This window comes from Patagioenas fasciata, chromosome 11 (assembly GCF_037038585.1).
Source record: "Patagioenas fasciata isolate bPatFas1 chromosome 11, bPatFas1.hap1, whole genome shotgun sequence".
Classification (NCBI taxonomy): Eukaryota; Metazoa; Chordata; class Aves; order Columbiformes; family Columbidae; genus Patagioenas; species Patagioenas fasciata.
This window is the reverse complement of record NC_092530.1, coordinates 12689653-12711977: the sequence shown is the minus strand read 5'-3', so window position 1 is coordinate 12711977 and position 22325 is coordinate 12689653. Positions and strand designations below refer to the sequence as shown.

General features: G+C 45.3%; 1 protein-coding gene across 1 annotated transcript; it reads left to right on the top strand.

Annotated features, from left to right (window-relative positions):
• Positions 1 to 270: 270 nt before the first annotated feature.
• Positions 271 to 21830, top strand: IRS4 (insulin receptor substrate 4). The gene is made up of 2 exons (XM_065846511.2): positions 271 to 3987; positions 19622 to 21830. The coding sequence occupies exons 1-2, from the start codon at positions 489 to 491 to the stop codon at positions 19624 to 19626; spliced, it is 3504 nt and encodes a 1167-aa protein (XP_065702583.1). The 5' UTR covers positions 271 to 488; the 3' UTR covers positions 19627 to 21830.
• The last annotated feature ends 495 nt before the right edge of the window (positions 21831 to 22325 follow it).

Here is a 22325-nt window from a genome sequence, read left to right as displayed (position 1 = left end):
CCGCTGCGCTGCCGATCTGCCGGAGTCCCGCCTCCCCTAGACTCCGCGTCGCAATGCCCGCCTCCCCATCACCTCCGCCCGCTGATTGGGTCTCTGGGGAAGGGCCGCGGTTCTCTATTCGCTCGCCCTCCCGCCACTCCGGCTCCCCGCCCGGCCGGCTCCGCGCTGCCCCCCTCGCCCCGCACGCCTGGGCGCCGGGGGCTCCTCCTGCCGCCGGCCGGGGCCCCGCCCCCGCTTCCCTCCCGGCGCGCGCCCCCGCCCTCCGCGGGGTCACGTGATGTTTTCGCCGCGGTGCCGCCGAGGCCGCCTGCGTGAGTGCGAGTAGCCGGACGCGCCGCGGCCGCCGGGAGGGCGCGGACGGGGGCGGCGGGTGGGCGCACAGGTACTGCCTGCTCCTCATGCGCGGGCCGCTTCCCCGGTGAGGGCGGATTCCCGCTGCCCGCTCCGGACCCCTTCCCCGGCGCTCCGGACCCTGCCTGGCCCCTAAGATGGCGAGTGGGATGAATGGCCCGGGCGGCGGCGGCGGCGCGGCGGCCGGGGGCGGCGAGGAGGAGCCGGGCCCCCGCCACCCGGGAGGCGGAGCCGCGCCTCAGCAGGAGCCCGGCGTGCCCGGCACGGCGGCGGGCGAGGGGGAGACGACGGCGGGCGAGGGCGGGCGCTGCCCGTCCCCCCAGCCCCACCACCTGCTGCTGCTGCTGCGGCGCTCGCCCAGCGCCTCGCTCTGCCCGGCGCCGGAGGCCGCTCCCGCGGCGACCCGAGCCGCCCCCGCCGTGGGCCGCGGCGGGCAGCCCCTCCCGGCGGGCCGCGGTGTCCAGGCGGCCGCCGGGGAGGACGTGAGGAAGTGCGGGTACCTGCGCAAGCAGAAGCACGGGCACAAGCGCTACTTCGTGCTGCGGGCCGAGAGCCACCTGGCCCCCGCCCGGCTGGAGTACTACGACAGCGAGAAGAAGTTCAAGAGCAGCCAGCGGGCGGCGGGGGCCGGCGGGGCCGCCTCCCTCTGCTGCCCGCCGCCCAAGCGGGTCATCCCCCTGTACCAGTGCTTCACCGTCAGCCGGCGGGCGGACGCCAAGCACAAGCACATCATCGCCTTGTACACCAAGGACGAGTACTTCGCCATGGTGGCCGAGAACGAGGCCGAGCAGGAGGCCTGGTACCAGGCGATCAGCGAGCTCATGAGCCAGAGCAAGAGGGGCTTCCTGGAGCAGGAGGACCAGGCTGATCAGCAGGTGGATGAGGATGATGAGCACTATGGAGCTGCCCTGAGGCCCGGCACTGTCTTCAAGGAGGTGTGGCAGGTCAACGTTAAGCCCAAAGGGTTGGGGCAAACGAAAAACCTTACCGGGGTGTACAGATTGTGCCTCTCCAGCAAAGCCATCCACCTCGTCAAGCTGAACTCGGAGGTGCCCTCTGTCCACTTACAGCTGATGAATATTCGCCGTTGCGGACACTCGGAGAACTTCTTCTTCATTGAAGTGGGCAGGTCTGCTTCCATTGGACCTGGAGAGCTCTGGATGCAAGTGGATGATTCAGTGGTTGCCCAGAATATGCATGAGACTTTTCTGGACACCATGAAAGCTCTAAAGGCCTTTGCAGAGTTCAGGCCCCGAAGCAAGAGCCAGTCTTCTGGTGGTGGTAGCGGTACCAATCCCATCTCCTTCATCACCACCAGGAGGCACTTGGGCAACCTGCCCCCCAGCCAGACGGGCCTGCAGAGACGATCTAGAACTGAGAGCATTGCGGGAGGGACTCCTCCTACCACCAAAAGCAACAACTCCTATCGCTTCAGAACGTCCAGCGAAGGAGAAGGAACCATGACTAGACCTTTTAGGTCAGTAACTGGGAGTCTAATCCACCTGAACACCGCAAGGATGAATTTGGGCCGGCAAGAAGGGAGCGGAAGGTACGTAAGAGCCGCTTTCAGCTCATCTTACCACACCAGGTCTGCTTCGCTGCCTGTTTCTCATTTTCCCTCCACTACAAGTCCCATCAGCGTTTCTTCCAGTAGTGGCCATGGCTCTGCTTCGGACATGTTGACCAGGCCTTCTAGCTCATCCGTTTGTGGTTCCCCAAGTGATGGGGGATTTATCTCTTCTGATGAATACGGCTCCAGCCCTGGTGATTTCAGGTACTTTCGGGTCCGGAGTAATACACCGGATTCCCTGGGAAACACGCCGCCCATCAGAGAGGAGAACTGCCTGAGTGAGTATATGTCCATGAGCAAGCAGCAGGCAGACGATAGCTCAAGAGACGATTATATGGAGGCTGAAAAGTGCTTCAGGAAAAGAACTTACTCTCTAACAAAGCCAACTTCTGTCGCGGTGCAGCAGAAGACGACACAAACTACAGCTTCGTTAGATGAAGATTCTGCAGGAAGCCATGGGCGATTACTTTACTCTGAAACACCAAAATTGAAAGATAACTATGAATTGGAGTACAGTGACACCAACCTTGATTCTGTGTGCAACCAAAGTAGGAGTAAAGCCAGGGATGATGGGTACATGCCAATGATGCCTGGAGTTGCATCTTCGCTATCCAGCAACAGTGATTATTTGCCAATGACTCCCAAAAGTATGTCTGTTCCGAAGCAGATTAACAATTCATGGTCACCGTCTCAGGTTGACTCCAGAGGATATATGATGATGTTTCCAAAGGCCAGCTCGTCCCCTGTACGAAGTCCGCTAACTGGATTTATTTCTAAAGGAAGTAATGAGAAGATCACAAACAACGAGTATATGGATATGTCACCTGGTAATTCGGCTCCAAAGCACCCCAGTGATTCGAATTACATTCACACTACTTCTGTTTCCAAAGGTTTCAGTTCATATTTTTCTTTGCCCCGAAGCTTTAAGGCATTATCAGGACAAAACGGTGACCACAGTGAGTATGTTCCAATGTCTTCACCTGGAAAATTCTTGTATGGTGGACCAGAAAATGTAAAAGGTGTCAGCAGTGAAGCTCTGTCTAATGGCATCTCTAAATCGCCGGTGGTGAAAGGTTCAGAGGAAGGACTTGTTCAGAACAGGGCTACTAGGCCCACAAGACTCCCCCTCGGTACGAGAGGGAGTAATACTATCCCAAGAATGTATGATCGTACAGTTCCACCTGAGCCAGCGAGTCCTGGGGAATACATAAATATTGATTTTAATGAAAAGGCAAGTAATACACCGTATTCCTTATCTGCAGAAGGATCACCATCCTCTCTGGGCTCGAGCAGCGACCACAGACAGTCCCCACTTTCTGATTACATGAGCGTTGACCTGGATGTACAGTCACCGAAAGCGGCGAAGGAACTGTCCAACTCTCTAACAGATATTTCCATTTACGCAAGTTCCAGTATTCCTAGAAACCAACCCAATCCTGACTACGCGAGGCTTTCGTTTGGTACGGCGTGTGTCAGCACCGCAAGTAACAGGACTGATGACTACACGGAGATGACATTCAACATGGCAGCAACGCCACCGCAGCCGTTTTCTGCCGAATCCAATGATGGTGTAAAGATAGAGAGCCCTTCTTCCATAGTGAATCGACTGTGCATTGTTGATCGATACGCCGGTAGCAGTAGCTTCTCTGTTCCTGGCACTGAGCCTCCTACGGGACCGAAAGTGATTCGAGCCGATCCTCAAGGCAGGAGGAGACACAGCTCCGAAACGTTCTCTTCTGCTGGGACTGTGACAACCTCCTCCTCTTTCTTTACTGACAGTAGCAAAAGACACAGCTCTGCCTCATTTGACAATGTTTGGTTAAAACCAGAAGAAAACATTTCTGATGGTCAGGAAAGTAAAATGTCCAGGGATACCTCAACTGGATTTCAGAATGGCTTAAACTACATCGCTTTGAATTTACGCGATGACCCCATAAGCTGTGAGGCAAGTACTACAGCGCCAACTTGCCATCTCCAAAATGGTACTTCAGGTTTGGACGGTGGAGCTTACGTGAGCATAGATTTCAGCAGATCTGATGGGCTGAAGTGTAACGCTGCAAGAAAAGGTTTGTAACTTAAAAAGCACTTTCCTTTCATGCTTGTTTAACTGCAGGAATTAAGTTCTCAATACTAAAATGTGGTCTTCAGGGTGGGGTAAATATTTTTATGATCTGTGGTACTCTAGTACAAGCAGTCTCTTAATGCAGTATCTTAACAGCTGAACAAAGATGAAAAGGAACCTGGTCCTTGGCCTAAAGGATTTATGTGACTCTTGCAGGCAGTTAGAGTTATTATCAAACTGTCATCTGCATTGTTTTTTTTATAAAATAATCTTGCTAGTATAAACATTAATCTTATATCGTGAATTCTTGTCCTGAGGTTATGGTAACTCTTTTCTTCTCTTTGCTTTTGTTTTCCCCTTCTTCCCTTCTTACAACTAGACGACTCTTTGCTGTTTTTTTAATTAGCTTGGTATTTTGTAATTTGTGTCATAGATGGGGAAGCTGAAAATTGCTAAATTGGGTTTAAACATTAAAATTTGGGGCTTAGATGTGTTTGTTTCAATGACTGTAGGTGAAATGCACGTTTTGGGGTTTTTCATGTCCAAATCTGCCCACATTTATGTAGTTGAATCTTAGGTGAACAGAACTCCTTGTTTTTCCCCTGGAGGTTTGGTGTGTTCTGGTTGAGCTCTGCTCTCCAAAGGATGCTGTGTCCTCTGGTGCAGCCGGGGGGCTCCTGCAGCCCATGCCCCCACCTTTACCCCTCGCTGGTGGCCCAGGGCTTAGCTTAACCCTTCCTTGCTGTACAGAGGGATCTGTCCTCTGCGTAGCAGGTGAGGAACACCTGTAGTAGAGGAGAAGTGGGCTCTGAGTGGTGTCTTCCAGCTCTGAAACTTTGGAGGGGAGGCTGCGAGCTTTCATGTGAGCAGCAGCCTGACCAAACCTGAGGTCACGAGCTTTGAGGTGTGCATAAAAAATAAAAGCGTTGGGGATGAGGAGGAAGAATATGGGAAAGAGGAGAGACGCTCCTACTCATGTGTTAAGCTTTTTGCTCTCATGGTGAGAGCAAAAAAATAGGAATTAGCCGTTGGTATTTGGCTGTGCACTGACTGAACAGCAGTGTTTGTGCAGGCACTGCATTGCACTGTGACTTTGGAATTCTAATCCTTGTTTTGGTGTTAGTGACCCACTGAACTCCTTACAGGAATTCACCCGCCCAGATAGAAAACCGCGTGTGTTGGAAATGATGTTTTCCTCTCTTTGCAAGTGTGTGTGTAGTCAATAATTGATGAGTACTAAGAGGAAATATTTAATCGCTGTTGGACATTGATATTTGTCTACTCCTCTGTCAACAGAGAAAGCAGTAAAGAGGCAGGCTACTACTGGCTTTTTATATTTTTAATTACCATCTCAAACACTGAAATGATAGGGGTTTTTTTCTAGTTTCACTTTAACACTAAGTGTCTAAAGGCAGAAGGTACTGCAGGAGCTTAAAATTGTGTGGAAGGTCTAAGCCTGACTCAGCTCACATGCCATTCGAAGTCTGGCAGCGCTGCTCGGGGCTGCTCAGAAACCTGTGGTTTGCCTCAGTGGTTTTTTTCCTCTGCTTTGTTTTGTTGGTTGGAATCAAATTTAGAAGACGTTGAAAGTTGCCAGTCCAAGAAGTGCTTTTTTCCAAAGTTAGTCTTTTGGCACTTCAGAGATGTGTCTGCTAAGTCGAAGTCACACTGATTGCTGTGGCCAGTTGTAGTTGTGGGGGTTGGTTTGTTTGTTACAGCACCTCCCAAACCAGCAGAATTCCTACTTGATCTTAGTCCCCTCATATGAGTATGATCTGTTATAAAATAAAACTTACTACTTGTTTGCTTTCGGCTGTACTGTAAATATTACATTTAAAATGTTTTTCAAGAGATAATGTGTTTAGAAATTGTATTTATTTAAACATTTTGCTTGCTGCTGCTGTGGCAAAGTACCTAGAGCCCTGTGCTTGGGGTTTTCTCTGGTCTGTCACAAATTGCAGAGGGGCAAGAGACCTAGAGCTGCTGGTTTTTGCTGTGAAGTTTTCTGGAAGTGAAGCAGGCATTAAAATGAAATGAAAGAAACTCTGTGCATAAAACCATGGGCATTGGCAGGAAATTAACCATAAGAATAGTAAGAGCTTAGGTTGGTGGTTTCTTTCTAGCCCTAAAAAGAAAAACAAAATTATAAAGTGCTGCTCCAAAACAAGGCCTAGGAGTTTTCTATAAAGACAGGATAAAATATTTCTGGTATATAATAGGAGGGCAAGTGGGGTGTGGACTTTGTCTGCTGGTAGGTGGCTCATGGAGGGGTGAACAGATTTTGAAACAGTCCAGGCTAAAAGTAGCTCACCAAACTTGCAGACAGTGTTGTAAATTGGTGCTGTATATCGTTTCTTTAGTAACGACTTAAAATTCTTGATTACAAAGGTACCAATTTTCATTCACGTAGTAAATGAGGTCTCTGAGCTATAGCATGCAGAATTTGAGAAGTCTTTATTTTTGAAACAGCTTATCAGTTTCTACAGCAGTAAAGCTTTTCCTGTGATATTTTAAAAGTTTTTCTGTAATCCAGAAACCCACTTTCACGTTCCATTTGGAATAGTGAAAATAAAGCTTCACTTTTAAACCTCTTGTATCCTGAAGAGGTGCAGTGTGCCCGTGTGTAATTGATATTTTTAATGCTTTCAGAGAGTTTTAGCAGAACCAAGTGCTGTCTTTTCTTTCCCTCTCCATCCCGATCTTTTTGCCTGAAAAACACTCTGTGATTTAACCCATTCTTAAGGAAAATATTTTGCAGATGTTTACCCTTTACTTCCTAGAAGGGAGCTATCCCATATTTAATAAATTCTATCAGGTAGAGAACTTCACCTCTTCTCCATAAACTGCAGTTTCACTGAATGGCAAACACGCTTCTCAGCATGGGATTCTTTGCTTTTGTTTGGAATAGGCCTGACTTGTTATTAAACTTTTGTTTTTAGGTTTGGGCAAAATTGAGCTCAGGTTGAACGCATGTTGATAATGATGCTAAAAAGAATATAAAGTTATGATTTTTAATGCTTGAAGTGTAAGGAGGTCATTAGGAAAACAGTTTCATCACAAAATTGTTACACAATATTGAAGCAAGCGGTTTGCAGTTTTGATTACATGAATCTGAGTCATGAAATTTTGTGCTAGGAGTACAGAACACTAAAGCTACTTCAAACAGGGCTTAGCTAATGTATACCCTGTTATTGGACCTTGCAGAAACTGAGGAGGATAATGAGAATGGGGTGGTAATAAACTGCATAATAGGTCCTGTATAATACAGGTTTCTTCAGACTTAATTAGAACTACTAAACCTGCAAAGATACGCTGGACTCCAAAACCAAAACAGCCTCTTCAGAGTAAATGTAATGTTCAGCTTAATATCGACCCACCTATTTTACACCCACTCTTTAATCTTATCTCTACCTGATACTCTAACATTATGTTAAGATATTATTTCAGAAGTTCTCTAAAGTGCAGGATTATAATTTAAATGTTCCTCACCTTTTTAATCTTGTCCTGTGCTAGACGGGGCAAGGGTGCTGTGTGTACCTTGGGGAGCTGAGAGGAGCAACCACTGCAGCTGTAAAGTGTAACTTGTGTTCTGAATTGTCCACAGCCTTTATGGTAACTTGTGTATTTCAAATGCAAAATCTTGAAGAATACAACAAACAATATACACTTCAAGAAATTTGGAAGCTGGGAGTTTTAGCTATTGCTAATGTAGTAAATTACAGTTTATGGGATACCAGGCAAACAAATGGCCGTTTTGGGTTTCAGACTAGTGGTGTTTAAAAGTTTGCTTCAAACTGATGCTCCTTTGTATTGCTAGAATACTTAAGGCGTGGGACCATTTAAAAATATCTTGAACCTGATTGAAGCACATCTGAAAGCTGCTATGTGTCCTACATCTTTGAAGTAATGCTGGGATAATAATTATAAGAAAAAAAAAAACCAAAACCCAAACCCCCACATTTTACTCTTGCTGTAGCAGATGCCGCTTGAACAGTCTTGAGTGACTTAGAGCTCTGCTTAAGAATACCCAGGGAAACTTCCCGGGCGGTATTAGAGCTGCAGAGCGGGGTTTTGCCGTGCAGTGGGGAGTGAGCTCATGGTGACAGAGGTGACCAAGAACCAGCTGGGTTTTGCTTGTCCTTGGGTGAGAAAGTGAGACGAGCAAGTTGCCCTGACACGGAGAGGGAGCATGCGCTTGTAGTCAGTGTTGAAATACTTCTGGAAATCAGCTTTCCAGACTCTATAGCTGAAGCTTATGGTTGCATATGTCTTTTGGAATCTACACTTTCTGCTTGTAGCCGTCTTGTAGGTTAAGGCAGCACTGCAGGACATGGGGAGCTGTGGGAGAAATCAGTCCTCATTCAAAGTGCCTTTTTTTTTTCCTTTTCTAACTCTTGGCTAAAATCCTGAATGCAGGATTACCCGTTGAGTTTTCTCTCTAAATTCACGTTTTCCCTCCTCCCCGGCTGTCTGAGGGCCCCTTGTTCCCCGGCGGGTGGGGGCAGCAGGAGGTGTGCGGTAACTCCCTCCTTCCAGCGCCGGGTTCCAGCCCAGGATTACTGGGGTGGTTTGTCACTAGCTACTTCTTAGGCTTTATTTGTATGTCCAGCAGCGTGGTGGCAGTAGGTAGAGTTGGGGTTTGTTTATTTTTTTCTGTATATGCTCTTTTTTTTTTTTTTTTTTTTTTTTTGTGAAGGGATCTTTAATAAGTTTATTTCATCTTGATTGCTGGGGGGAGGGTTTATACCTTGAGGTTTTGGAGCTCTAAAGAGAGTTTATAGTACCACGTTGTACCTCGGTGTGTGTTTGTGCGTCTGTGGTGCTCCCGAAAGCATGCTGAATGGTGTCCAGTATGTTGATTGCACTAACAAGTTTGTTTTGCTGATTCAAAGCAGGAAATAAACTGTACAATTTTATTTTAAGTACTGTTGTGATGAAATGTGGCATTCTTCAACCCAAAGGAATGATAAATCTGAAAGGCAGGTGAGAGAGAGGGAGGCAAGTTTTCTGGAGCCTGGGGATGTATTATTACTGCTGTTTTGTCATAAAAATGTGGCATTATCTTATGACTCATCTTTAAACAGTATGTAATGACTTGGCTGGAGAGCCGTCATATGGCCCACCCTGCAAAATTGTTGTTTGAATTTTTTTCCACGTTTAGTTTTTGCAGATTAACAACAGTTCAGTGACCAAGTTGCCCCGTTGTCTCGCAGGTTGCAGCAATGGCATGAGGACAAGGAAGAAGTGTGTTCTTGTTTTAATCAAGCCCTGCATCTCTGTAAAGGTCACTCAGCTTAGGGATGGTTTCCCTGTGGTTGAGAGCCTTGATCAATAGGGATTTGTGACATACCTGGGGACAGTGGGAAGACAAAGGTAAATTAGCCTGACTCATCAAAAGCATTTCAGAGGGGTTGCTGAGTATCTTATCTAAATGATCTTGAACATAAAAGTGTTTGGATTTGTGGAGATTTTGCTTCAGATGTAGTATTACCCCAAAAGCAGCAGTGTCACAGACTATTAGCAAGAATTTCCTGCTCTGGTTAAGTCATGAGCTGTATCTTAAGGGGCAAAAGTTGCTTATTTCAAACCAGGATCTTTTGCTGTGTGGTTGGGTGCTAACAATTCAGGCTGCTTGTGTGTGTGTGTGTACATGTGTGCTGCATGTCAGTGATTTGAGAGTTAAGCGTAAGGTCTAAACTTCTTTTAATCTCCCGAGAAGAAAGGGTTTTGGAAGAGCTGGCTTATACTGAAATTGAGATAGTTAAGATTTGGCTTTAATTCCAAGGTGATGATACAACTTAATGTGACTCAAGAAAATGGGAAACTTTCAAATTACTACTAAAAGGTGAATAGTGCATGTGTTCACTGTATAGCATATGTAGATAATGAACTTATCAAACTGAATTATTATTTAGGGCATAAGATAGGTAAGAATAGTGTTTCCTGTTTGCTAGGGCATGAAAGGCTCATAAAGATGCTACCTACTTGTAAAGAGGTTTCCCTTTTAGTGGAATGACTGAGTATCAAAATGATTTTTTTATTTTTCTGAAAATCATGAGAAGTAATACCAAAAGGTGTGCAAGAAACCTGGTAAAATTGATTCTAATTTTGTTAGGTCACTAAAGAATATGTTCCTTCCCCGGGGAACAGTGCGGTTCTGTTCCCTATGCATGGCAAGCCAGCTTGCTTTAGCGTTTAGGGCTGAACAGCTGACTTTGCAGTGTAACTTTTTTGATGCACACAGATCTCTTTGGCTACTGGGAGTTTGGAGAGTTCTTCTGACAGTGAAGCAGATGCAGTGTTAGATAAATGAGAAGCTATTGCATACTAGATCGAGGAAAAACTATTACTGTGAACCACATGGTACCCTATTGGTATGAAAACCCTCTTTAAGCTATTGACAGGTGTTGCTGCCACTTTTGTGGCACCTTCTCGACTGTTGAGCTGAAATGGCCGAGAGAAACCAGGAGATGGTACGGAAAGGCTTCTCCTCAGGGCTGGGCACCTTTGCTTTGTTGGTCCAAGGGAACGGAGCCTGTGTGCAGAGGGTTGGCCGAGGATGTTCTTCAGCACCAGCTGGATGCAGGGAAAAACATCCATCAACACATCTGTTAATTTAAACCAATAAAGTTTTGTAAGCCTAAACCAATATGGGTTAGGGGGGCAAAAAGATACTGTTAGCTGTATGTTTGAGGGTTTTTTTGGTTGTTGTGTTGTGTTTTGTTTTGTTTTTTTATTTAGTCTTGTTAGAAACAATTTAAAGCTGTTTGGGTTTTCAGTAGTAACATCCACTGTTGACTTCAAACTTCCAGATTATTTGCTTTTTCTGATGGGGACACTTTGGGATGTAGTTGCCCTCTATATTTAACTCAGCAGTGTTTTTTAGGGGGGATGGGTTGTTTGTTTTTAGAACACATTGCTTTTAAATTGCAGATTGTGTTGAACAGCTAGAAATGAGTTGAAAAAATGAACAGACTTGATCCTGAGGTAATTCAGACACTATTACAACACTGAGTCTGTTAATGAAAGCTTGTAGCTCCAGATGTGATCTCTGCTCGTTGTGTAGAACCTGACCAGGTAGGCAGGATGAAGGTCTCCTCTACCATGCCACACATGTAAACATGTTGGTCCCTGCCCTGAGGAGCTTACAATTTAAAAGATGAAACTGAAGAGATGGATGAAACTTAATGTGCTGGGGTGGAGAGTGAGATAAGGATCAAGGCTGCTGCCAGGGGCAGAGTGAAGATAAGAGCTGGCCTGGCAGAGATAAAAGGCTGCGGGAGGGGAAGCTGGTAGAGGCGCTTGGGAGGGTATGCACACGGCAGGGAGCGATGGAAGGTAGCGAGCTATAAATACAGTGGTTGCAATGGTTTAAATGACTTGAAAAGGATGAGGTAAATGTCAGAACACTGGCCAGGATATTAATCTTGGTAAGAGGAATGTGGGCCAACATGTATCTCCGAGTTAGGAGCATGTCCCAATGTTTACTTCTCCCTTTTAGATGTGGAATGTGATGATATGTAGTTTTTCCTTTTCCCTTTCTGTAAGTCAGTTTTCCTGCGGCTGTGTGACTGATCTGTTTGGTGGCAGCAGGGGTGCAGGAGTGCGTACGGGAGCCCAGCATCGCCCCATGCAGCATCCCTCAGCAGTTACCGTCGCCTGGACCTGCATCCTCTGTTCTTTGTGAGGCTTTGCTCCAGAAGCAGCTTGCATGATGGAACTGCCTTGCCAACTGGTTCCTTCTTGTTTTTGGAGGGCCTTTTTAGGTGGCATCTCTGGGACTCGGGCCATCTTCTAGCATCAGGGAGGAGGCAGCAGTGTGTCACCTTTAGGGTTTGTAGCTGGCATGGTCAGGAGCGCTTGCAGTCCAGCTCTGAACAGGGAGGCCTGGCTGGCACCTGATCGTCACTGCTGTGGCGCTCTGCAGAACCTGGAGTGCCAAACCATAGCTTTGACAGGAGAAAGTTAATTTATTTTTGCGTCGGTAGATCAGGTTGAACAGACACTGTAGTGGTTGTGGGGGAGTCTGGAAGTGGTGGCATCAGGGAGTCTTGATTCACCGTTGAGGTTACAAGGGATTGAAATATTAATGTTGGCATGTTCCGCAAGGTAAACGCTAAACAAGAGTTGCACACTGTTGATTAAAACTTGTGTGTAGCCACGGTTTAACTCTGCCCGTTTTGAGCTCCTGGGCTGCTCCTGGCAGCTGGAGGCCCCATCCTTGCCTGTTGTGCATGTGCTGTGATTTGAGAAGAGCTCGCTTCACGTGTGCAATGGAATCCGAACCCTTCTTCCTCCCCTGTGTAAACCAGGGGTTTGGGTATCCTACTACTAATGCAGGCTTAGTGTGGTAATCAGAAAATGTAAAAAACTGCTGTGGGCCACTGCTGTGAGTGGAAGTAGGTAGTGGCTGATGGCAAAGTACTTTTTTTGTGCAGGCAAGCATGGGCAAAAGGGATGGGAGACGAGGGTGTAACTCTTTGAGTATGTGGCCATGTGGTAACTTTCTGCCTTTTGACAGTCAGTCATGGTGATGGAGGTGAAAGAAAAAGGTAGTGCTACATGCTTTCGGACGTCAATGGCTAAAGGGGTTGGGAAGAGCAAAGGGATGAATTAGAACATGTGAAAACTTCTGTAGAAAGGAAATACCAGGAAAGGTGATTTGAAGGGTGGGGAGCTGTTTCATTAGTCATGAGTGACACTGTCCTTTCTCTGAGTTGTGTTTATAAGAATAGTGTTGCTCACCCAAACCCAAGACCTGTGCCTGCAAGCAGACACCACCCAGCAGAGGAAGAGCAGGGCAGGCGTAAGTAATAATGCCAAACAAACATACACCCAGCGTCTTTCTTTTTTATTATTTATTTTTTTCCACCTGGGGGGTTTCCTGAGCCTGATGTAGTTTGTGTGTTTTATAATCCTCCACGGATCTCTAACCCAACTATTTCTCCAGTCTCTTTTTGATGAGGTGTCAACTCCTTGTATCCACAGCAGCCCGTGGCACACACTGCATGCAGAGGTCCCTCCATGTTTTGGACCCTGCTCCATACTGGCTTGTTTTGGCAGCCCCTGGTTTGTGTATTGGGAGAGATAAGGACCCCTATCATTTCTCTCCATGCCCTCAGGGTTGTGTAGATGCTGTATCCTCCTTTGCCATGCACTTGGCCAGTGTCCTGTCAGTGGCTCCCTGTACTGCACGCTGCAGGGCCCTGTGGCATAATATGTTTTTAAATTTCCTGATGGCATCCTAATACATGCAGGCGGAAAGCTCCATGTTACCTGGCTGTCCCTTGCCGGGAAGCTGTTTCACACCTTTCCAGAGCTTTTTTGCACTACTCAAACTCTTCCAGTTATCCCGAGCCCCCTTTGAAGGAGGGCACAGAGCTGCCTGTGCTGTTCTGCGCCGTATTTGGCGCAGCTGTTTTCCTTCCTATTTATTTCCTGACAGTTTTTACCATCTAGTTTATGGCAAGAGCGCAGGCAGGAAGGATATTCCGCACTATTGGCACTTCATGTCACGAGAGCGGGGTGAACTGTAGCAGATGCTATTGTCAGAAGCCACACAAACAAGATATATATATATATATATATAAAAATATTATCTTTTCGCTAAAATTTACCGATGTTCCTGCAGTTTCGGAGGTCAGTGGTGGTATCTCACACACTTGCCATGAGCGCTTTTGAAAAAGCAGAACTTTTTTTTCATTCTTCTGCAACATGAAAATGTGATATTTTTGAACTTCTATGCGTTTTTAAGGGGAAATAAGTTAATTTTTAGTGTTGTCTCACTCTGTTGTAATAGGAGTTTAGTTAAAAACAACAAACAACCAAAACAACCCTGGCAACTTCTTGTCAAGCAGTCTGGTGCAGTTTGAGTTGGCATTGTGGCCACAGGAGTAGTTCTAGGAATAGTATCAGTAAAACAGATGAGATGAAGGAGCGCAAGGCCTTCCTGGAAACAGCACTACGCTTTATTACAGGAGAAAAGCCACTGTTGCAAAAGATAAGGCATTTCTGCAAAGGGAATTAAAATGATCTTAAAGCCTGGGAGGGTTTGTTTTTTTTTTTTAGCTCATGAAATTGCGAAGCACTAAGAATAGTGGAACCACATTTTAAACAAATGATTGTGGATAAAGTTTATTTGTGAGGGTAACTTTGTCTTCTGAATTTTAGGAGGAGGAATCTCATTTACTGGGATGTGTTGTTACTAGTCGCTGTGTTTAAATAGTTTACCCAATGAAAAGTGGGCCTTTAAAAGGTGGGGTTTTTAAAACAAATTTTGCTTTTTTTTCTTTTGCTTGTGGAAAGTCATGAATATCTTTTATACCCACAGTATTCCTTAGTTCCATTTGAGCATCATTAGTTTGTTGTTGAGTGAAGAAAGTCTGTACTTAATAGTTTAACCCATTTCCCAAACAAGGATGTTGTTCTGTGTCGGGGCCTCGTTTGGGTGTCCCAGGTGCAGTAATTGCGTCTGCAGTGGTCACAGCAAATGTGTCAGTTTTTGTGATTTGTATTTGCAGATGTGGTGTCTGTGTGTGCAAATTAAGAAGGAATCCTGCTTTTCTCAAATAACACCACTCAACTCTAGCAAGGTCTAAAGCTACACCATTAAAATACGAACTTGAAGAAACAGGACAACGACATCGGGTCGTAACGATGTATTTGGAAAGATGTGGGGCAAAAAAAGATTATCTCTTGATTTGTGAAGAATGTATTTGGGCAAATCACCTCCCTCCTCCTGGCCTGTGTGCCAGGTGGGAGGCTTGAAATGTAATCATGTCAGGGTGCGAGCAAAATGCCCTTGGACACGCTCGTTGTGTCCTGAGGTTGTGCTGGGGTTCGGTGCTTTCCTGAACTACAGGAATATTGTGTGTGACCATGGGCACGAGAAAATCTAGGGCTGTGCTGCTTTTGATCTGCACAAGTGGGATTAACTCCCATTTCCCCCTAACCTGAAGTTCAGGAAATGGAGAACTTCAGGGGTGTTCTCCAGAAAGCTTTAAGCTTAGTCTTTGACATGGAGATTTTAATCGTTTAATTATCTTAAATTAATATCTTCTGCAAGCAAAGCTTTTATCCTTCTAGGAATCAGTTGCAGAATTATGTCAGTAGAAGCCTTTCCTGTAGAAACAGATATTATTTAGAGTGGATTTCTTTGAGAGGACATGTCTGCTATGTTCTTAAACCCTCTCGGTTTGTTTCAAAGTGGCCTGACTTGTATGACCTGAATAATTCAGATGCAGGAAATGAAGTGTAAATTGGATATATTCTCATCTGATACTTTTTCAAATGGAACACACTGGATTTGCAATCTAATGAATTAAAACTAATCTAATTCTCTGCCCCTAATTTTTATAAAGCTATAGATTCTGTTTGCATAGCAACCTTGAGGAGCACTTTCTCAGTGTGTTCCTCAATTTCAAACAAAACATTTCTTAGCAGTGGCACACTGCTATTCTATCTTAAATATGTGCCCTCTTAGTTTCTCTTCTGCCTTTGCGATCCTTTTCCTCTGATTGTTCCTCAGAAAGACTGAACCAGCTGTGTGTAGTTTTACAATCTGATCCTGTCTTAAACCAGTGAATTCAAATAGAATTGTGTAATGGAGAGAACATTGTTTTAATTTCCTAAACTTTGCATATATATTTTAAGAGGTGATCTGTGAAAATGTTTGGATGCTTTCTGGACTCATTTTCCCTATTAAATGTTCATAGGAAGTTTAATTTGTATTGTTGTCAACAATTTGAAGCAGTACAGTTTAATTTTGAATCAAGGCTGAAGCTTTTGTTTAGAAGCTGTTAGCAGAGGTGAAGTTTGAGTGAACAGAAGGCTGCTATGAAAACTATTTGGAACAGTGTGTTTCTGGGCTGTTTCAAAAGTGCACATTTTTTTTCGAGTTCAGGTGTTTGCCGCTTGTTCTGTTGTGATGATCGGTTATCAGATATTTTTCTTCAGAAGGCTGAGCAGGTTTTCTTGGGAGAGCTTGTGACAGTCCAGGCACAGCAGCGTGTTTACACGGCGAGTGGAAGATGTCTAAGATACCTTGTCGTGTCTGATCTGGCCACCGAGCTGTCTGTGGTGGTGTTCGTGTTCTGAGAAGTGCGAGGGCCGATGTGCCCCCTGCGAGCGACGTTCTGCTCTGCCCAGCCACTTCACATCTCACCAGTTGTTTTCCTTGCACAAGTGGCTCCATCCATTTCTCTGGCAGCTTCCTTTAGTGTTCTGTGTTGAGTCAGATACATTCGTATGGTATCCATAGCACAATGCTAATCTGGTTTTTGTTGTTGATTGGCAATTCTCATTTTTGTGCTGCTAACATAGAAAATTGTTGGCTGATGAATCTTACCTTATGCAAGCTTGAAATAAGATCATCCAGCTTCCCAGAAGCTGTGTCGTGTTCTTGGAGCACCTCATGTCCTCCATTAATTTACGTTCACCTACTGACTTGTCGAAAGATGGAAGATCAGGTGTGGAGAGAACAGCCAACAAGGACCTTAAGGCGTGAGCACATATGTATCTCTCAAATATATCTGTATCTATATATACGTGTATATGCATAAATGGTTGATGCCTTTATCCCAAAAAAAGAGCTGGTGACTCAGGGCGTCAGCCCCCTGTACTGCTCCAGCTGCTGTATTGACATTTTCAGCTGTAACAAGGGGATTAGAGAAGCGGTGACAACCGCTAACTCCATGTCTGAAAGACTCAAGGCTTTATGAGGCTGTTACCAGCTTGTAGGTAATGTTGACATGAAACTCCCTTTTGTTTATTTACGGTTCCCACAATTCTGTTTCAACTTAAAAATGACGAAGGTTTATAATCATGGGGAGAAGGGGGGCCAGATTGGTGGGACATGGTGTGAGAAGCACAGAGGCCGGGGAATGGGGATGCCACGGGGCGGTCCTGAGCTTGCCTTTGTGCTGGTTTAAAACTGTGTTTTAGCCCGGACTTCCAGGGGGTTTATAAGCTGTAATGAGGATGAGCTGAGGATACTTTCTTCTGGTTTTCTTACACATTAATGTGTGTTAGTCTGGGCTCTGGCCGGAGTTACCGGTGAGCTTGCTTTGGAATTGCTTCTCGTGCTGCCTCCCTGGTTATACCAGGCTTGTTCAAAGAATCAAAGAGTTGAGCAGGTTTTTTTTCTCTTAAGCTCTCCCCCTTGCCCTCCAAGTATCTTAAATGTAATTTGGTGTAAGTTTATGAAAGTTCTCAAAAAGTTTTAGTTATAAATACCAAGTTCTGCCACATGGGGATTGTCCAATGCAAACAACTGGGCCTTTGCTCTTTTAAATGTTTTGGGGATATGCTTGGAGAGATTAGAATAACTCGTCCAGCAGCTTTCAGGTGTGCCTAGTGTGCTAGGCGTGGAGGAAAAATGTCCTGACAAAAGCACAGACGGTTTTTGAAGTTCCTTTTATGTAACCTCATAGGTCCACAGCAAGGAAGGGGTGGGGGGATGCTGATAAATGTTAATTTTTACTGTGGATAAGTTTAATATAGAAGTCTTAATTGTTCCAACATTTGACTTGGATGCACCATTGAGGTGAGGTTCATTGCCAGCTGTGGTGTGTATTTTCATTCTTTTGGTCCTACAACAAAACAATGATTTTCTGAAGAGGAAGAAATAATAGCTTCATTTGGCTTTTGTGAAAACAAAGGCATCGCTAACCACATCACGCTCTGTGTGTAACGAGCAATAGCTTTTTGTAGCGATCTTATGTCTGTGAAATAATACAAATGGAGATTCTTGAGTTGTGGGTGTATTTTGTATGTCTCTTCCTTGAATTGTGGAAAACCAAGTTACTTTATTTTTTAAATCACTCTGTATTTGAAAAATGAAACTCGGCAACCCAGACGTGTGTGTGGGTTGTGCAGGATAAAAGGGAGTTTTCTCAGGACCCCCTGTCCCGGGGCACTGGTGGGGCCGGGCTGCTCCAGGCAGCTCAGCTTTGTTCTTTTGTTCTTTCTTTTTCTTTTGAAGGGATACTATTTTTAGCTGGTCAGAAATCAGAACTTCTTTAACTTAGGGTGGAGCTGGTCTGTGCATACTTTATGATTGGTTATGTAAGTAAACATACAGGTTTGCATTAATATATATAACGCTTGTTCTTTAGATGGTCACGCTTTCTTCAGCATGTTCCTGTGGTGCAGGCAGTGAAGCACAACAGTGTCTTTACAAGGAGGTTCAGGTGATTTCCTCGCGTCCCTGCAGAAGAGCACGGGCAGGACCAAGCTCTGAAGCCCCTTTGGTTGCAGCGTGCTGTGCTGCCCTCACCGGGCTTCCATACCAAGTGTTCCCCATATTGCAGCAGCTCTCAGCGGCAGCAAGCTGTCCCGGAGCAGTGACAGAGCTTGTGCTGTGTGGCTTTGGGGGGAAAAGCAGACTACATTTCTGTATTGAAGTTTTCTGAAGACTAAATCTCTTCTTGCTCTCATTGAGAACCAACAGCTACCACCTGCTGTGTCCTTCTTCCGTGGAGTGTCAGCGAACACATCCCTGTGCCTCAAACCATGAAGAGGGTGACCAAAGCCACCTGTCAGCAGAGGACGGTGCCCTCAGCCTTGGCCAAGGGGATAGGCCTGTTGGGAGGGGACAGTCTGGGCCTGCAGACAGTGTGACACAGCGATGTGGCCGATCGTGCTCCTCCAGACTGGAAACGTGTGTTCGCGCTGGCTCGGGCGGGAGTGGAAGGGGTTTGTAGTGAGCTGGAAATGACTTTCCATACGTTCCTCAGTTTGCGTTCCCGCCGCTGCAGAAAGTCTTTGCATCCCCCTCATCAGAGTTCTCCGTGTCAGGAACTTTTTGAGCGGCTCTGACCTTGGCACATGCAGGGCTCATTTCAGAGCTGGTGTGTTCAGCTTGGAGGTCATCCTCTCCCCAGTGTCCATTCCTGCTTTGTCACCCCACTGTACCTTCCTCTAACACCAGGTTATAGATTTATTTTCGCCCTCATTTTACCAAGCATTTAGTATTCTGCCTTTTGCAGCTGGTTGGAAGGCACTGGTTTTTGCTGTCGGCATTCTGTCTGCCATAGCTATGTGCTTCTGTACCCTGTGTCGCTTTTTAGTGCAGCTTTCTTGAAAAAGGGAGAACTGTACTCTGAGGTGCTTCTTACCGTAACTAAATCAAGCTTATTCCTGAAAAGCTGAGGATGGGGCGTGCAGCTGTCGTGACTGTTTGGAGCTGGGGTTGCGGGAAAGGTTTGTTCCGCAGCTCAGCGCCGGCTGCGAACGGGAGCGTTTGCCACAAGCTCCGTTGTGTCTGGGTGAGCAGAACCGCTGTGTGCTCATCCTGCTGCCTGCTCACGACAGCCTCTGCACAGCACCCACCACCTTGGGAGGATCGAGCTCTTGCGGAGTGAAACACCGATAGTGAAGCGTCAGTGCTGGGGTCGCAGTGGCTCTTGGGTCCTTGCTTCGGACCTCGTAGCTCTCCTGGTGGCTCGGGATCTCCAAGCCGGTGCCACTGGGCAGTGTCACCTCCCTCTCCGAGGGACCTGTGTTCTGCATCCCGCTGCTGTCACTTCTGCAATGGACAAGCTCCCTGTGTTCTCTCACTAGGAAACATTTATTTTCACCATGAAACTTGCTTTTAAAATATCACTGACTTTTTCTTTTTTCCCCCCTCTCCTCTCTAGACTGACTGCATTGCCATGGAAACCATTGTTGGGAGAGAAGACTTCTGCTGGTAACTCCAGGAACTGTGTGGTGCTTTTGGAAGCAAAGCTCAGCTCCAGCCGGCTACTTTCATTTCCACCAGCACGGACATAGACACTCATCCTTTTAATTGTTTTTTTCATAGACATCAGCTCTCTACAGTTGAATTAATTTGAATTGAGATTTTTTCATAGCTGTGCTTTGGTGATGGAGTTTGGTCTTTCATGTCATATCTATTTGGGAGGCAGTGCGAGTGCTCATAGGAGACCCCCATGCGCCCCTTTCTTCCTCCTGCCTCTCCCGTTGATTTTTTAACTTATATTCTGAGAAGTCAAAGCTGGTTTCTGATTGTCTGTTTAACATGGGTTTGCTTCTCTGGTACATTAACAAGTGGTTAGCTTAAAACATGTATCATTTAGAAATATATTGGCAGTTCAGGATTTCTTCAGGTGACTGGGCTGACCCCGTGGGACTGAACTGCTCTGAGGAATGGAGACCTCTTCTGCTTTTTTTTTTGGTTGTTTTTTTGGTTAAGGTTTTCCTTTTATGGTACAAGAGGTATTTCTTGATCATAGGCTAGAGTATTTTGAATCAAATGTCTGTCAGAGCTTAATCCGAATTTATTTTTTTGCTCAGAATTTTGCTATGTACAAAGTAGGATTAATGGGCTGGTTGTCTTGTAGATTGGTTTTGTTCTTACCCTCAAGATGTTTGTTTATAAATACGAATTGTGCAAAATGAGGTTTTTGTTCATGCATTCGAATGGAGAACTGCAGAGTCGTATCCAGCGTTTGTGACTTCTGCATTATATTTGTCAGCTGTAGCTTTTTAAAAAGAAACCACCCTAATTGATCTTACTGTCAACCAAAGCCCCGTTTTCAATTTGGGACTATTTTTGTTCTTTCTTCCTGGCATCATGGCGAAAAAGTAGAATGTAGGCTCCTCAGTTGTCTTGGTCCCACTTACAGAAATGCGAACAGTGACAGTTGGAGATTTTTAGAACAAGCCCTGATTTTTCTACCATTACGTGCTTTGCTCTTGTACTGAGTATTTTTTTTGGCTGGAACAATTCAGGTGTCGCGCCGCTCTGCTGTCGGTTGCGCTGGACCGCGGGCTGGGCTGCGCTGGGACACGAGCCTCGAGCGGTACAGCCGGCCGGTGTCGCACATCGAGCACTGTCAGCTGGGATTGTTCGGTGACCTGTACCCAGATCTGCTTTGGAGTAGTGTTAAAATGTACACGTCACTAAAATACAAAGACTTTTTGGTTTTTGGAAACATGGTACTGATCAGTTTACACCGTGTCTAGCGGCAGGAAAACTGTTGCTACCGGGTTTAAAAGCACAGATCTGGTTTTGATTCTGGAAGAGAAGTTGGTACAGTTACTTGTTGCTGCTAAAAATACACTAATTAAAAATAAGACCACTCTTACAGACCAGGATACTGTCTTGCCATATAGCTTTTGTTTGGTCTCATAAATTAATAATGCAATATGTAGACAGCTTTTTATAAAGCTTTACATCTTTTTCTAAGAAATCAAAATTTGGATGAAGATAGATCTAAACATTTAATGTGAAAGGAAAAGGTTGTTTTGAAGAAATTTGTTACGTAGTTATTTCATATTAGACCCCTGAGGCTGCCGTTGTACAATATACAGCACTGGTTTAATAAATGCTGAATAAATAAGTAAATGGGTAACCTCAAGTATAGTGGTACAAATACTAATAGGTACGGCATAATAAATATGCAATCTTTTTGAATCTCTTAGTTTACAGCAACTAATTTATTCAGTATTGTGCTGGAAGAACATTTTCAGATGATGTAAAACATATCACTATATATACTACCTTCCAGCTACCCGTTTATGCTGCTGTATAGTACAAAAATACCAATGATAGAACAATGTTTGTCCTGTAAATTTAATTTGATATTGGACAGTTATTGTCTGTACAAACTAAAACATATATGGTTAAAACTGTTCATTATATTTGCTATTTCTGCTTCACAGATCTGTTTTAAAGTTGAGCTGATTGATCTGGCTTTGTCTTCCATTGTAAATATTATGTTGTTTTCTTTGTAAAACACATCGCGTTTGCGGTTTTGGGAGACTGGCTTGAAGCTCTGTATAGTGTTTATATTTATCTGACTTGGCTTTCCATAGAGCTACTTGCAGTAAATACGTGTTCATGTAGCTCCGTGTCTGCGTTTTATTTTTAAATCAGTTTTGGTTGGTTTGGTCGGTCAGAAACGCGTTTCCTCCCGCTTTCCTCTCGCAGTGGTTTTGTCACCGTGTCCCCCTGACGATTTGGAGCAGCTTTCAGTGTATCTCACAGGAGCGAGTCCCGGTCTGTGCAATTCTCTCTGCTACTGCGTGCAAAAGGTAACGCACAGAAAGACACCCAGTTTGTCACAGATCCGTAGGGCTGGTAACAACTGAGGTTCTGAATGAAAAGAATATCCGTGCCCGCTACTTACTTTCTCTCCTTTAAATGCAAGAGAGCATAGCAGTTTTTGGTTCTTGACTTTATCCATCACTGGGTATGGAAGTTTCATGATCAAAGCCTCCAAGTCCTGGCAGGACTCTTGAGCAGTGGGTGTCCAACAGGGTCCTGCCTTCAGAGTTCGGGGGAAGGGAACGCGTACGACTTGCTGTTCTAAGTTTTGTAGTATTAATGTTACTTTGGTT